Here is a 15,695-nt window from a genome sequence, read left to right as displayed (position 1 = left end):
ACCATTAAATGTTAAAGCATTTGTCTTCACAGTAACTCTATTTGTTTTTTAATAGACCCAGCAGCCCCTTGATGTCAAAAGGGCAAAATTGAAATAAAAGATAAATAGATCCTTGAAATTCAGCCCCCTGCGGATATTCAAATAATTTCTGCACAAGCACAAACACTTAGGAAACTGATATCTACCTAATACCATCATGTTTCCCCAAGGCACTGCATTAAGTAAAAAAACACTCAGTTATTTATAAGAAATATGTTGAGCATTATATTCCATGCTGATTTGGTAGGAATTCCACGTGCTTGAAATTTTCCAATGTCAGAGCTGATTTCTAATCTCATGAATATGTAAATAACTTAAGTGTCCAAGTACAAAACTGGCAATTAGAGTGGAAACCAGGGAGCTTGCTAAATGTCATCCCAATGTTTGTTTATAAAACAAATTCTCAAGCTGAAATGCCATCATATGTAAACAAGAGAGGCCCCCGTTCACCTTAGATACCTTGTTTAACCAGGTTGTATCATTATTCTTCACTTGCATCCTGGGACACTTTGCTCTACCTGTTCCTAACCATTTGAGAGGAATGGGCTGGAAGAATAAGGAAAAATGGACATTTTAAAAGGAGTCAATGGGATTAAGGTTTGGACAGGCACAATTAGGCTATTTGGTAGCTCTTTAAGCTTTGAAATAGAGTTACATTTTCGCTTGCACGACTCCTTAGCCAGCCCTTTTGATCTGTTCTGTCCACTAGCACTTGTCTGAATGCATTATGATACGTCCTTAATCCAGGCACCAGTCTGGGAAAGTTTGAAGGACATTCGATCTCATAAGAGAACATGTCTCTTTCCTTAAAAAGCCCGTGGGATCCCTGGAAAGACCTGCCTCTAAGGGGAGCCCTTTAGAAATCTAGCAATGCTGGGGTTTTCCGCTTTCTTCCGTGACAAGAGCGGTTGCAAGCGATGATGTTGCCAAGAAGGGGAGTGATTATGGGAGGAGGAAGGCTTGGCCTTGTGAGTAGACACATCTTGTGAATTTATGACTCGATGGTTTTCATATTTAAAAAATAAAAATGGGGGCGCCCGGGTGGCTCAGTCGTTAAGCGTCTGACTTCGGCTCAGGTCATGATCCCGGGGTCCTGGGATCGAGTCCCGCATCGGGCTCCCTGCTCGGCAGGAAGCCTGCTTCTCCCTCTCCCACTCCCCCTGCTTGTGTTCCTGCTCTCGCTGTCTCTGTCTCTGTCAAATAAATAAATAAAATCTTTAAAAAATAAAATAAAATAAAATAAAAATGTTACCTTGTTTAATCTCCTACCAGGATGTTGTAAGTATAAATTATAAATGGTACAGTCATTGCCTCAAGGGACAGAGACCAAGATCACATAGCTGGCAAGAAGAAGAAAAACCAGAAATCACGTGCCCTCCTAAAATTGCCAGGTTCCTTTACTGAGGTATACTCTTAATATAACGTATTATCAGATGAAGAGGCACAATGTAGACCTTTAAGGCTCTCACTCTCCTGACTTGCTTAACTCCAATGCCTGCCTGGATGATCCAATTACAAACATGATGAGAAAATGTCTCAGAAAAGCAAGACATGAGATTCAAAGCCAAACAGCATTAGTTGCTCTAGGAAAGACCATGATAATAAAATACTCAGCTTCAAAGGTTGGGAACTGGGAGCCTTGTCTAGGACCCTTCCTTGCTTCCAGAACATCTGGAAGAAAAAGGCAGTCTCATCTGCTTCTCCCTGTCATTATTCCCTTCCTTGGGATCTGAGGACAGTCAGTGAAGGCTGATGGCAATAATCTGTAGCAGAAATGAGCGAGCGAGAGAGAGGAAAGAGAGAACTAGCACTGACCATTCGCTCTGGAGCAAGCATTCTGCAAGGCATTTCACATCGATTGCTCAACTTCATTCTTAGAGCAAACATTAGAAATGTTATTATGCCCATTTAGTATTTGGAGAATCTGGGACTCTAAGGAATTAAGAAAATTTCCTAAGGTGGCCTATCAGGCAATTGCTAGAGCCATATTATAGCCTATGTTTGAATGTCTTCCCACTTTATCCTCCCTGCACCATAGATCCCAAAACCAAAAACCAAAAACCATTTACCTACGTAGAAAAACCAGTGTGATTTTTAAATTTTCTTTAATTGCCATTGTTTTTTCTAATTTTCTGTAACGATCTCTTCCCTGTCCCACCTACCATGACAACTGTTCCCTTTGACAGATGCTGGGGCACCCATTTCGGGAGCTCATCTCACAGCAGGGCAAGGACTGTTGTTTGAAGATTATAAGGGAGAGGAAGCGAGGGGTGGTGGGGTAGGGGGGGACCTGTGAGCCAGAGGGAAAGCACCCCTGGCTGGCTCCTAAGCACCCCGTGCCCCTTGTGAAAGAGTGGAGTCTGCGTGTAAAATTGCCCCCCCACCCAGGAGAAGTGACGGGGGCATTCAGAAGTAACCCACTTCTGGTCAGATGTTTTTCTTTTTCTTTTTTCTTTTTCTTCTTAAATTTTGTTTTGTTTGCTTATATTTTTTAATGGTGTCCCTCCCCTTCCCTCTTGCTCATACCCAGGGGCCCTGGCTAATCGGGGCACTCGCCTCTCCCCTGCCCAGGTGCTGCACCTTCCAGCTGGGCTGTCCCTCCTCCCTTCCGTCTTCACAGTCCTGAGGCATCCATCTTTTGGAGGCACGGTTCCAGTTACATTCCAGTTGTGTTTCACAACTGCTGTGCTCTCTCATCTGTGCATTTAAATAATGGTAGGATCCTATGGCTATTGAGGCATTTGTAACATAGATCCAATTTCAGCTTCCAGTTATTTTATTTATCTTGTATTTAGTTCTCCATCTCTATTAGGTAGATAATCTTTAAGGCCAAGATTCCATCTTATAATTTTTTTTTTTTTGGTATACCTCCAGATCTGGGTGCACGGGAAGTGTCCACAAATGCAAGGGGCCCTCGGTCACCTATTGACCCTTCCTTCCCAGACAGCCTCACTTCCATATGTCTAATCCCCCAAGCCTGCCTCAAAGTGCCAAACCCAGCTGAGGGGCATGTGACAGACTTCAGTGACAGCTGGGGAATGGCCAGTGACAGATTTGTTAAATCCAGCCACAGCAGAGATGGATGGAGCCAGCGATGTGTCATCATTCCTGCTCACTGTTCATCAGCAAAGGCCGAATACCCAGCCTCAATGCTCTTGTCCTTTGACTTTGTTGACATTTGGATCCAGTGTCTCTTTTAGCTCCCCATGAGTTACGGTAGGATGGCATCTGTCCAGCCTGCAGCCAGGTTCTGTTTATAATCTCTGCTCCCCCTTCACTTCTTTGCATGCAGGCCAGTCAAGCTGAGTCTCTTGCAGTTCCCAAAAGAAGAACAAAAACACCACCCTAAGCTTTGCTGCTCTGTTTATTTGCTCAGACTGACCCAATCATTCTGGAACACCTTTTCTCTACATAGTTATAGTAAGGAATGTTTACTATACTCCAGGCCCACTTTGAAAGCTCTGACAGATGCCCACCTTTTCCTCTCCTACATAGGCCACCATAGTACTCTGAACAAAATGTTACACATTATTATTCTAGGTTGTCTGGATACTCCCTGATAAGCTAGCCTTTTCTTTAAGGAATTTTCATCTGTTGGGGATGGAAGAGCTCGTCTGTGATGGCCATCATGGTTCTCTCACCTTCTGTCCCTGTACCCACCAGCCAGGAAGAAGACTCATGCTAGCACTTAGTGAAGTTTTATCAAATTATTTTAGGTACCACAGGATGTTTTTTTCCCGTAGAGTGAGTTCAGGCCTTCTCCTGTGGCTTAGAACCAGAGCATCAGAGCATACTTCTGAAGACCATAGATTTCTGTGGATGGATTCTCTTCCTGTTGAAGCTGGTGGAGGAAAGAGCTTGATATTTGCTATGCCTTAGGCCTGGTGTTAGGAAATCATTTGAAGTCCTTAAGGTACCATCTCTTTCTTCCTAAAAGGAATTCAGTAACAGCAGTGAGAACTGGAGAATCATGAGGTAGATGAGTGCTTTGTACCCAGGCCATCCCCAGGGCAGTGTTAGGATGAGGCAAGTGAAATACACCTGGCAGGGTTTTCCGTCAGCCTTCTCGAGAAGTGCAATTTGCAGGCCTCCTGCCTCTAAAATGTTAAGGGCAGAGAAGCAAAAGGGAGTGAGCAGGCAGCCTTGAAAAGAGCCCACTGCAGGAAGTGTTCTGCCAACATGGAAGCCTCTTAAGGAGTCTGTGTGGAGGAGACCCAGAATCTACCTCCTGAACGGGAAAGTCTCCATGAGGAGCTTTGTGGGGAAAGCATTCAATCCCATCAACCAAAGATTTAAAACATGTTATCACTCCTCCCTTTTACCAAATTGTGTTCTTGTACCAGTTTCCTAGCCACAGAAGAAAATCCCTAATGTGTACCTGTCTGACTTGAAAAGAGGGGCTACGTCGATCTGGTTTAGAAATATTGAGAAGACTCTCCAGGGACAGTGATGAGTGCACACTTTTGCATCAGCACAAGGAAGTTGAATTTCTCTCCAAAGAAAGATGCTACTCTGCTAGGGCTTCAACCACCACGTGGGTGCTAAAAAGATGGAAAATGAACGTTGGCCACGGCTGCTCTCATACCCCCCTTCTCTCACCCCATTTTAGTCTGCTCTAGATCAGGAATGCTGAGCTATGCCAGTGAATCTCACTGTTTCCCAGTCCCCCTCCCCCCCAGCTATTTGTCTGACCCTGGCATCCCTTCTTATCCTCCCTCCAAGCCTGTGCCCCTAATCCAGCTTGCAGCTCTGCAGCCTCCTGAGGATGGTGCCAGAGATGGCTGAGCAACTGGTTAAAAGCTCCTCACAAAACTAACCCTCACCATTGCATCCTTTGCAATTAACTGTATTTTTATCTGTACTCTTCTTACAGCAGACAAAGGCAGATGGCAAGAAAACAAGCCAATGTGAGGGATGTCTAAAAGAGAAAAAAAAAAAAAAAGTAAAGAAAGAAAGAGGGAAGGAAGGAGGGAGGGAGGAGGAGGAGGAGAGCGACCATCAGGAGAGGAGCATGGCAGGAGGGGAAGTATTGACAGCCCTGGACCAGCATAATGACAGAGTGGAGGGTCAGGCCCTGAGGCTGACAGTAGATCTTGAGCATAGACGAGCACTGGGTTTGTGCTCATTAAGTTCTTTTTACTGAGGCAGGAAGCGGTCTTGGATAGTTTAGGATGATTTGAGACAGGAAGGACTTTCCTACTTGCATTCTTAGTCAACCAGAATCTTTTCCCTGTTCTCTTTCTAAAATTTCTACTCCTGCAAAAAATTTCCTCAGTACTTTGTACCAGAGTTAGCACAACCAAAACAAAACCAAAACCCCTCCAAGAATGGTGTTTTGGGGTTTATGACAGAGGTTAGCAGATGAATGTTGCCCTCCTAAAGCTAATTCATATATTCTGTCTTCCTTTCCCTGAAACCTCTCTCTCTCTCTCTCTCTTTCTCACTCACTCACTCTCTCTCTTTCTTCAGCATTGCTGGAGAAAGGTGCTCTGCTTTCTCTGATGTGACAGATAGTACTGATAGTTCTGTGTTCTGACAGTCAAAAGAAACCTTAGAGCCAGAGACAGACTGATAAGGAAATAAATCTTATTTAGGTGCTGCCAACACTATGAATTTTATTAAAAGCAGGAAAAACCTTCTACTGGCAGCTGAGACAGTGTCATTGGGTAAGAGGCTTTGATCCTTTTCTCTCCTTTGTAGAAGAGAACTTGGCTGTTAGACTCTGCAGGTTTAATTAACACATTAACCTGAGTGGCTGTGACCTTTAGGTATGACACCAGGCTGGACAATAGGGGGAAAATATTTGAAATAGTAGGTGGAGTATACAGAGCAGCTTTGGCTAAGGGTAAATATGCAAGACCCTGCTTCCAAATCTTTGGAAGCTTCAAATATACTGATTTATAGTTCTGGTTTGTTCATTTGTTTGTTTTTTAGGTATAGGCCTCTACCATGGCTCCATGGAAATAAAATATATTCTTCTGATAAGTTACCTTTGTCCACCCATTGGGAAACCTGGGTACTTTACTAGATAGATTCATCACTAGGGAATTTGCAGGGTGCGAAATTGACACTTCTTTCCCCCTTGCCAATCTACTATGTGCTAGACATTTTCTAGAAGGAAAGGATTCCCGACACCTGTAAACTTTGTGGTTTCATTGAAGGGGCAGGGAGTGGTCTCAGATATTTTAGAGTGACTTTAGAAAGGAAGGAATTTCTGCCTTGCATTCATAGATGGCTCTCCTGGAAGGTTCCTAAGAAAATTAAATATAAATATGTGGCCTGTAGCTTGATACGATCTGTTGAACCATGGAAATGAGGCCACAGGGAAGTTTAGTGTGTAGGAGAAGGTTCATAGAAAAGGCATATTTTGGTCTGGGCCTAAAAAGAAGACTGGCAGTGAGGTAGGCAAGTCTTAAAGCCACCTCACCCAGAATGGGGAGCATCAGTGAAGACACACCAAAGGAAGCCTGCTCAGATGTGAGTGAGAAAGTGAGAAGGTGCATCCGTCAGCACCAAAGTGTTCTTTTCGAGAGAGAAAATGGAAAAGAATGTGACTGAGCTGAATAAGAGAGCCTTGGTTTATTGGATTGTCTGGTATCCCTACTGCTTGAGGGGCCTCTGGATGCTCACAGATAACAAAGCAGCCCCTTGAAGAGGATAAAAACAAATATCATGGGACATACCTGACTGATCCACAGATTCTGCATCCAAGCCTAGGGGGATCAATTAAAAAAGACACACACACACACACACACATACATGCTGGCACCCAGTAATTCCTCACAAAGATAAATTCTGTGTGGGGGCAGGGATGGCAATCCTTGGTGTCACCGTATGAGCCCTCAGAGTTAATATTTGATTTTCAAGATGTATGTGAGTCCAACCTCACGTGCAGAATTATTATTTCAAGCCATCCTGATTCTGTTACATTTGCATAAGTCTTTGTATATAAATATAGATGTTAACATACATTTATATATAGACACAGGCACACACAATGGTGTGAACTCTATTCTCTTTATTTTTTTTTTTATTTAAATTCAATTAGCCAACATACAGTACATTATTCGTTTCAGATGTAGAGTTCAGTAATTCATCGTTGCGTATAACACCCAGTGCTCGTCACATCACGTGCTCTTCTTAATGCCCATCACCCAGTTACACCATCCCCCCACTTACCTCCCCTCCAGCAACCCTCAGTTCCTTTACTATGGTTAAGAGTCTCTCATGGTTTTTCGCCCTCTCTGATGACTTTCCATTCAATTCTCTTTAAACTCATGGGAAGAAGTGCAGCTGTGGGCTTAAAAAAGATAGAGCAAGGGGAGCGGGAGAAGCAGATCGTCCCAAACCCAGGTGCTTGTTGTTATTCTACAAGTCTGTGTATTCAGATGCCAAGTGTTTGGGACATGCTGGTGAACCAGAAGTAGGACGTGCATACTCTGGCCACTTGGGTTTGGAATTAAGAGGGAACGCGTTGTCCCCATCCTCTGTTATTTCTGTGAGGGCAACTGCCTCCCCGTCTCCCCTTAGCACTCTTAAGAGGAATCAAGCATAAAATGTACCCAGGCATAATGGGGCGGAAAAAAAATAGTAAGACTTGAAAGAAAAAGCCACAGATTCTCCTTGACTGGATGCCCAGATACTGTGTAGTTTGAGCCAATTGAGCTGCCTGCTTAGTAATCACATATTTCAGCTTCTTTTTTGGGGGGCTCTAGAATGTGTTTTGATCCAATGGACACAATATCGTAGGAAGCTCTTCCAAGGGTTGGTAAATAGTCACTTGAGCTGACCTGTTCCTGGACTTGCCCAGTGCATCTGCAACCGGGGTGAATCACTTGGTGAGTCATTTGACCCTTCACTGAATGCTGGAGCTGGAGACAGGACAAGGCTGGGCAATCATGGTACTCAGGATGGTATGGCTCATTATCCATTCACTGTGGGATTTGGCGAATGCAGTGGTGGAAGATTGGAGTGTCAGTAGGTTACAGACCAGGCACATAGTAGAAAGGAGATACTCCAAATGATATTTATCAAATCAGTAGCCAGTAAGTAGTCCATGGAACCAGAATGCCTGGAGCAACAGGGGTCTCCAGGCTGCCATCAGAGGACACTTCCATGGAGCTGTAAAGATTATTGGAGAAGAGCAGAGGTGTGGAGTGAGCTGAGATACAAAGCAGGAAGTAAGAGAAGAATCATGTTTGGAGAGGAGGGAGCATGTGGAGCGTTAGACCCTGTCTCATGAGCACTGCTTCTTTGCAGTTGCCCTCGGAGAGTACTGAAGCAGTGTAGCATGTGGACTTGAACTCTTTCCAGCTGTAGAGCCATCTGTAAAATAACTTCAGATACCATCACAGCGATGGCATGTGGATTAAATGAAATAATGCATGGGAAGCACTTGGATCACAGTGAAAGTGTAGTCCGTGTGGGCTGCCCGAATAGCCTGAAACTTCTCTGGCTGTTGTCGAAAAGACCAGCCACAGGGTCAGTTCCAGTCTCCCGAACTTGCCATTCAAAGCCGTCTTCCAAGCTGCCCTCAACATTCACATCTACACTTATTTAGATAAGCCAGGCTTATTTGTATACTGTCCCTGTGTACCCCACCACTCTGACCCACGTTGCTCCTCGTGTCACGCCTGTCCCATTTCTGTCAGTTTGAATGCTGCCATTCATTTGGACCTCAGCGGAATCTGCACACATCTGTGAAGCATCCCTAACTGACTTCTGAGTCTCCTTCCTTGGCATTCCTCTGTCACTGGTGGCCTCATTGCCTTAGTGCATTTCTCGTGATTTTAGTCAGGTTATACTATCTGCTCTTCAAGAGCCAGATCTCAGATTTTGCACTTCTCTGTATTCCACACAGTGACCTGCACAGGCTAGGTCAAATGGCACTGCTGACTCTCACCAGGTAGAACGGGGTATGAATCCCAGCTCATTCTCATGTTTGGAGGGCATGTGATTTCCAACAAATCACGTAATCTTCCTGAACTTCAGCTTTCTCAGTTGTAAGGTGGAGATATTAAGGTCCACCTTGCAGAATGCATATGAGGAGCAGAGATGATATGTGGATCATTCACCTGGCATATGGCAGGTGCTCAATAAATGGTAGGTACTACTACTGTTGTTGTGATTGTTATTAATATTGAGCCAGTGAACTAATATTTGTATATTTAATGTACCCTGGGGTCAAGGTGCTAAATAATTTCTCTTCTCTACAGTTATACAGCTCTGCTGAATTTGGGAGAAGGTGGCAGCTTATCCAGGAAGGGGTCGTACCAAACAGGTTCTACTGGTAAGTCTCATTTTATCTTGTAGCCCATTAAGGGATCACCTAGTAAATGAGCATTGGAATCTTTTTCTCACCCAGATCTCTCACGTGAGGTCTGTCCTTATCAAGATATGCCCACATCCCCGTAGGGCAGGGTGTGATACTGGAATAGTCAGCATTTCAAGGGAATGTTAAAGCTGTACCACCGATTACTCAATGAGCTCCAAAGAGATCATTGAGATTAGTGAACAACAAGGGCTTCGTAACTGCTGTTTTGTTATATTTCGATGGGGCTTGTGAAATAGACACTTAAAAACATTTTAATACTGGCTTTTGTTACTAAAAGCATTATACACACATATGTTACATGTTAAAATAAGGGTTTTCAGTGTAAATAAGTAGATCTTATTAGCCTAAAAGTAGGTCTTCCTTCCATTCCTGATTTCACATCTCCTTGATCTCCTCATTGTATGGGGCACAACCAGCATTCTTAGTTTCTTATTTCACCTTTCATAAATATTCTGTGAGTTACCAAACATACATATATATATATCATATATATATATATATATCTCCTTAGCTTGGCCTGCTGTAACACAACACCATAGAGTTGGTAGCTTAAACAACACATTTATTTCTCATGGTTCTTGAGGCCAGGAAGTCCAAGGTCAAGGGGCTGGCAGATTCAGTTCCTGGTGAAGACCAGGATATTTGAGAGGATATTGCAAGATATTTCAGAGGATGGTTCAGGATATTGCAGAGGGTTGCCTTCTTGCTGTGTCACACACAGGGGAGAACAACAGAGGAGCAGCAAAAGAAAGAAGGAAGCAAAGAAAGTAATATTCTTCCTTTTCTTTACCACCTGTGCCCATCCCCCTGTTTAAACTAGAGGTGTCGTCCCTCCATGGGAACCAGTGGCCACAATTGAAAAGAAAGGAAATAATACAAGCTCTTTTTGGTTTTTGAGTTTCCAAAGGCCTAGATCCTGGCAAAGTAAGAGCAAAGTAAGAAGCATTTTGGTGTAATTTTGACTTTACCTATCAGTTGCTTTTGAATTTACAACCTAATGTTTGCCAAAAGATATGACTCTACCCTGCTTGACCTGAAATCTGCCCACGGTAAAGGTTGTTTCTAGACTTTTGCTGGTATAAGCAGTACTATAAGAACTAGCTCAAGTAAGAGTTTCAATATCTCATGTCCACATCATTCAGAATCATTGGAACCATGACCTTTTAGGGGCCAACAGGCTCCCTACAACTCTGAAAGGTGTCTCCCCTTTGCTCCTGAAATCGCACTGCTTCTTATCAGCCTTTGGACTTACAGGTGCCTGCTAGCTCCCCACACCCACCCCAATTCTCTCACTTCTGAGGGCAATGCATTTTCATCTTTCTGGTTTTCAAACCCTGCCCTAAAAACCCCTGTGGGAACTGAAAGCTAGAGGAACTGCATTAGAGGAATCTCTTAAAATGCTTGTGAAACTGCCTGAAAAAGTGAAGGACAACTCATTTGCAAACAAACAGGCTCAAAAATAACACAGAGGGAATTCTATATGGAATGACACCTAATTTCCCCCCATCAGAAAGAGACATTTATAACTAAAGAAGGATTTTGTTGCACAGAAGCTGTTCACCTCTTTCCCGCTGCTGTTCTGGCTCAGCAATGGCTTGAGCCTTGCTCTCGAGGTCCACATTGGCCTCTCCCTCTCCGGGAATTCCACTCTAGCTGTCACTGAGCCTACCTTCTCTGGTCAGCATTTCTTCTCTTCCTCTCTTACTCATCCTGTCGTTTATTGACATGACATGACACCTTGAACCTCTGTATGTTTGCCTATAAAGTATAAAGTCACTTTTTGGAAAGAGGGCCCATGTTGTTTTGTTTCTGTTTTTGTTTTTCATTCTGTCTTTACTTGGTGCCATATGTGCAAAGAAAGGCTTCAGAAAATAAATAAATGAAGAACTAAAATAAACTAATGGAGTCCACCTAATTTAACCTGGAAATGAAGTTGATAGTTTGCCAATGAGAAAGTGTAAGGGACCAATCTTTCAAGTCCTGGTTCCGAGTGACTTGAAATAGCTGCCGTGGACCCAGCAAAGGAAAGTAGAAAGTTGCAATTTACAGAGGACTGGATGGACATGTGTTCTTACCAGTAGAAATGAAGAAAAGTGTTGACTAAAAAGATAGGCAAGAAAAAAGAACTGAGATGAGAATATTTTCCATGTAGGTGGTACATGGAACAGAATATTTTCTAGCTCACTAAAGGTCTTATTTACACACAGCATTATGAGGTGAATAGACCCCATCATTGCTTTGGCTGGTGCTGATTGCATACATTCTTATCTATTCTTTGAATAGGGGTCTTTTATCTGATTAGCAAAGCCCTTGTAACTAAATGTCATAATATCATTATCTTTATAAAAATGATTGTGGATGAGTTCTGATTAATCTGTCCATTAAGTAAAATAAAGAATGCCCCTCCTTCTGCCTTTGGATACAGAGAGACACATCTTCTCCATTCAAGCCCTAACATTGTGATAAGCGTGATTCACACTTACGCTGTTTAATTCCCCTAACAGTTTAATGAAGTAAGCCTTGCATTATCATCATTTACAGATGGGGAGCTTACAGCATGGAGAGGTTAACTAATTTAGCCAAGGTCACACAGCTGGAAAGTAGCAGAGTCAGGATTCAAATGCAGGCAGTCTGGCTCCAAGGTCCATGCTCTGCTAAATCAGTGGACTTCCTTGCCTCTGCCTCTTGGCCTTTTTTTCTGGGCTGCGGCTGTGAGCTCTGGAAACCCAGCCCGTTCAGGCAGGTGAGTAGAGAAAACCCGAAGCTCTTTTGGCCACGGTGCCTGCATGAGTATGTCTCTGACTGGGCTTGGCAGATGGCCCCCATGGGTTATTTAAGCTCTGTTCGTTTTTCCAGAGAAGGCATGAGACCTTATAAATTGCACAGTGCACATGACTGTTGATGAAAATCTCTGGATCTCTGGCCACATGGTCTGTATTTCTGACTGAACAACTTCCTGAGTCCGGCAGCAGAAGGGTCAGTCGGAGCGGTATTTATTAGACTCACTCCTGGAAACCAATAGCTTCAAATTATATGGGAACTATGGGGCTATCTAGGCTTGCTCAGCAAGCTTAATTATAAGAGGCCCCCTTTAATCATTTTTGCTTGGAGCCTGGCTGTGGGGGTGTGGAAAGGGCTGGGGGCAACTTTTCTAGTGATAAATTTTCTAGTGTAAGTGACTCTGGGTAATAACATAGCATTTCCCCCAGAGAAAAATGAAGATTAATTCACGTCTTTTCCTCATCACCTAGTCCACTTGAGAAATACCTCTTTTGGGTGGCGATAACATTGCCACCTCTGAAAGTAGTCGATGGCAATTGGAAAATTATTCTGGAACATAAGAGCATATTCTTATGTAATCACAGTGGTTGCTGTTCATACTCCCATAGCGAACATAAATACGAACTTTCCTCCAAGGAGTTCATATTGTTTTTAAAACAGATTTACGTGTGTGTGTGTGTGTGTATATTATATTTAGCAGCTTATAAAACACATCTTAGTACAATATTGCCCTTAATAGAGGAGGTGTTCTTTTTATTTAACTGTGATAGCAGTCTTGTTCTGTATTATGTCAGAAATCAATTACCCTGGGAGTACAGCCTAGAGATTAAGGGGCTCAGAGATACTGAGGTGGATTCCAGCTCTGCCATTTACTCAGTAAGGGATCACGGGGAAGTTATTCCTGTGAGCCTCAGTTTTTTTTCCTCTGTGAAGTGAAGATAATTAATACCTACTTCATTAAATGAGATGTTTTTCATAAACTGGTTACATACCTGGCACCTAAGAATTGTATTAAGTGCCCACTGACTAATAGTAATAATATTCTTAATAGTGGCTGAACTTCTACATCTATTAGTTTTGTTTTCCCCCCCTGCTGGTTTCATTCTCAGGTTGGTTTTCTCATTTGTGGCAATGATGGACATTATCAGCTTTAGTCTACTTTCTAACAGTTTAGAAGCCCTATCAAACCAGCCTGCCTCCTTCCTTATATTTCCAGGGATTGAATCTGAGTGGTCAAGGCTACAGAAGGTGGTACATTACTCATGTAGGTCAGGGGCCTGAAATAGGAGATGGGGTTGAGTCCCAGTCCAACTGCATGGTTCAAGGTTAGGGGAGAGATGATTACTAAAAAGGAGAAAAGCGGCATTCTGTTATCATCAAAAGGGAGAATAGATTTTCATTAGGGAAAAAAATACAGATGGGAGAACTGAGCATCTGCAAGATAAAATCCCATAATGGGGATTTCTATTAAGTTACTAGAATGATCTGGGCACATGACAAATTGTGTCATTTGATCCTTATAACAAGATTGTGAGGTAGGGATTCTTATCCTCATTTTGATGAAATAGAAAAGTGATATATTTTATCCAACATAACACACATAATATGTAATATAGCTAAGTTTTGAAACTTGGTCTGTCTGGGCCCATGGACGTTGGTTGCAGTAGTAAAAGTCAGCTTTATATTTAAGATTTATTTCTGACTTGCATCCCCCAATAATAAATGTTAGTTTAACAGTTCAGTAGATAAAAGCCAAGGTGTTGCTTTGACATTGAACAAGGACATAGAGTTGGATGATCAGTGGTATCCAAAATACTTGAATAAGGGAAGGTCCTGCCAAAAGCCAAATTCACTATTAGAAGTTTCTGCGTACTGCATGGAGCACTGGGTGTTATATACAAAAAATGAATCATGGAACACCACATCAAAAACTAATGATGTAATGTATGGTCATTAACATAACATAATAAAAAAAAGTTGCTGAATATGGCCTTTTTGAGATCTGTTTCAACTTTTGAACAAGGCAGTGGAAGGCAGTTTTCATTATAAACCACTCAGCAATCTATTATCTATGCAAAAGACAAGGCAATCTTAGAGCTGTTTCACTTAATTAAAAATAGGTTCAGACTTACCTTATTAATTATGTTGTTCTGACATATAGAGGGCTGGCTGTAAACAGGGACAGCTGAGTAGTGATTACATATTTTCTCTAATTCACACACAGAAAATTAAGAGTTGACTCAACAGTGAGCCTTTGTATTCTAGAATGTCAGCCTTGTTTCAGTTAGGTCCCTCGGGGGGCACATGACAGCTGTATTTTCCAGCAGAGAGGTACAGGAATATTTGTTAATCCATACTCAGTGCTTTTGAGCATGTATACATACACATTGCCATTCATTGCTGTGATTCAGTGCCAGTCAATATGAATGACTCCCCATTCCGTATCTTCGACAAGTCCCATTTATTGAGCACTTACTGTATGTCAAGCCCTATGCTAAGTGTCTTGCATACACTGTTTCAGTCAATCTTCAAATCAATGATCTGAAATAATTTAGTGATCAAACTTTTTCAAGATATGTGTTAGAAAAATGCAACCTGTTTTAAGAAAAATAAAGTTGTTTTGTGTGTGTGTGTGTGTTTTTTAAAGAGATATTGCCTCATGGATCTAGAAAGTCAAAAGGTCCAACTTTATCCAGACTGCACTCAATTCAGAGGCTCATTAAGTTCATCAGTTCTTGCTATGTTGGCTCTACCGTCCTCAATGTTAGCTTCACTCTCAGGCAGGCTCTTCCTTCCTGGTAGTCTCTAGCAGCAAATATTTCCCCAAATTTACTCCAGTGGAAAAGAAAATACCTCCTTGCTTGGTGCTCCCGCAGAACTCTGGGATGAAATCTCACAGTCCTTGATGAGGTAACATGCTCACATCTAGACCCTGGGGGTAGAACCAATTCCAGTAAACCCCATGGTCACAAAGTAAGGAATGGCGCTGCCCCCAGGAAAGATTCGGGAACTTTTCTCAAAGGAAGGGAGAAGGTTAATGGGAAAACATCAACAAGAGGTGCCCATTGCTGGTGCTTTCATTCCCATTTTTAGATGAGAAATAAATAGGAATATAAATAAGAAAATAAAATCCCAGAGACGTTAAATAACCCTGACTAATATTATGTGTTCATCAGTTATGGTGACGGAATTTCAACCCAGATATGACTGGCTCCGGAGCCTGTATTGTTTAAGCACGTTATGTCCCCTCCAGTGTACCTTCACAAGCCCCGTTGTGCTGGGGACCAGTGAAGACTAGCTTGAGCACCAGCTTTCCCTGAAGCTTTTCTGAGGACCCTGCTCCACAGAGCTTTCTTCTTACTCAGAACTGTTATGTTAGCAGGCGTTTCCTTTGGCCTCCCTCCCATTAGGCCCTATGCCCAGTCATTAAAGTCCCATTTGTCTAGATACCTGGCCTGTCATCCCTATCTACCATTCTCTCCTCTAACCTCAGGCATAAGATGCAGATCCATGAATTTTTTTCTGGTATTATCTGGCTATG

The 15,695-nt window shown here is 42.7% G+C and overlaps 1 protein-coding gene across 3 annotated transcripts in view; it reads left to right on the top strand.

The window, feature by feature from the left end:
* Positions 1-15,695, top strand: part of SORCS1 (sortilin related VPS10 domain containing receptor 1) — a 507,270-nt gene that overhangs the window by 328,739 nt on the left and 162,836 nt on the right. For all 3 annotated transcript variants that reach the window (XM_064595254.1, XM_064595255.1, XM_064595253.1), the window contains exon 5: positions 9,255-9,328. In XM_064595254.1, coding sequence (XP_064451324.1) covers positions 9,255-9,328 — 74 coding nt within the window. The remainder of the gene's footprint in view (positions 1-9,254; positions 9,329-15,695) is intronic.

The sequence above is a fragment of the Mirounga angustirostris genome, unplaced genomic scaffold (genome assembly GCF_029215605.1).
Source record: "Mirounga angustirostris isolate CCGP_5_RB_7025 unplaced genomic scaffold, mMirAng1.0.hap1 SCAF_6, whole genome shotgun sequence".
Lineage (NCBI taxonomy): Eukaryota > Metazoa > Chordata > Mammalia > Carnivora > Phocidae > Mirounga > Mirounga angustirostris.
Note: the sequence above shows the minus strand (reverse complement) of the source record. Positions and strands in the feature narration are given on the sequence as shown.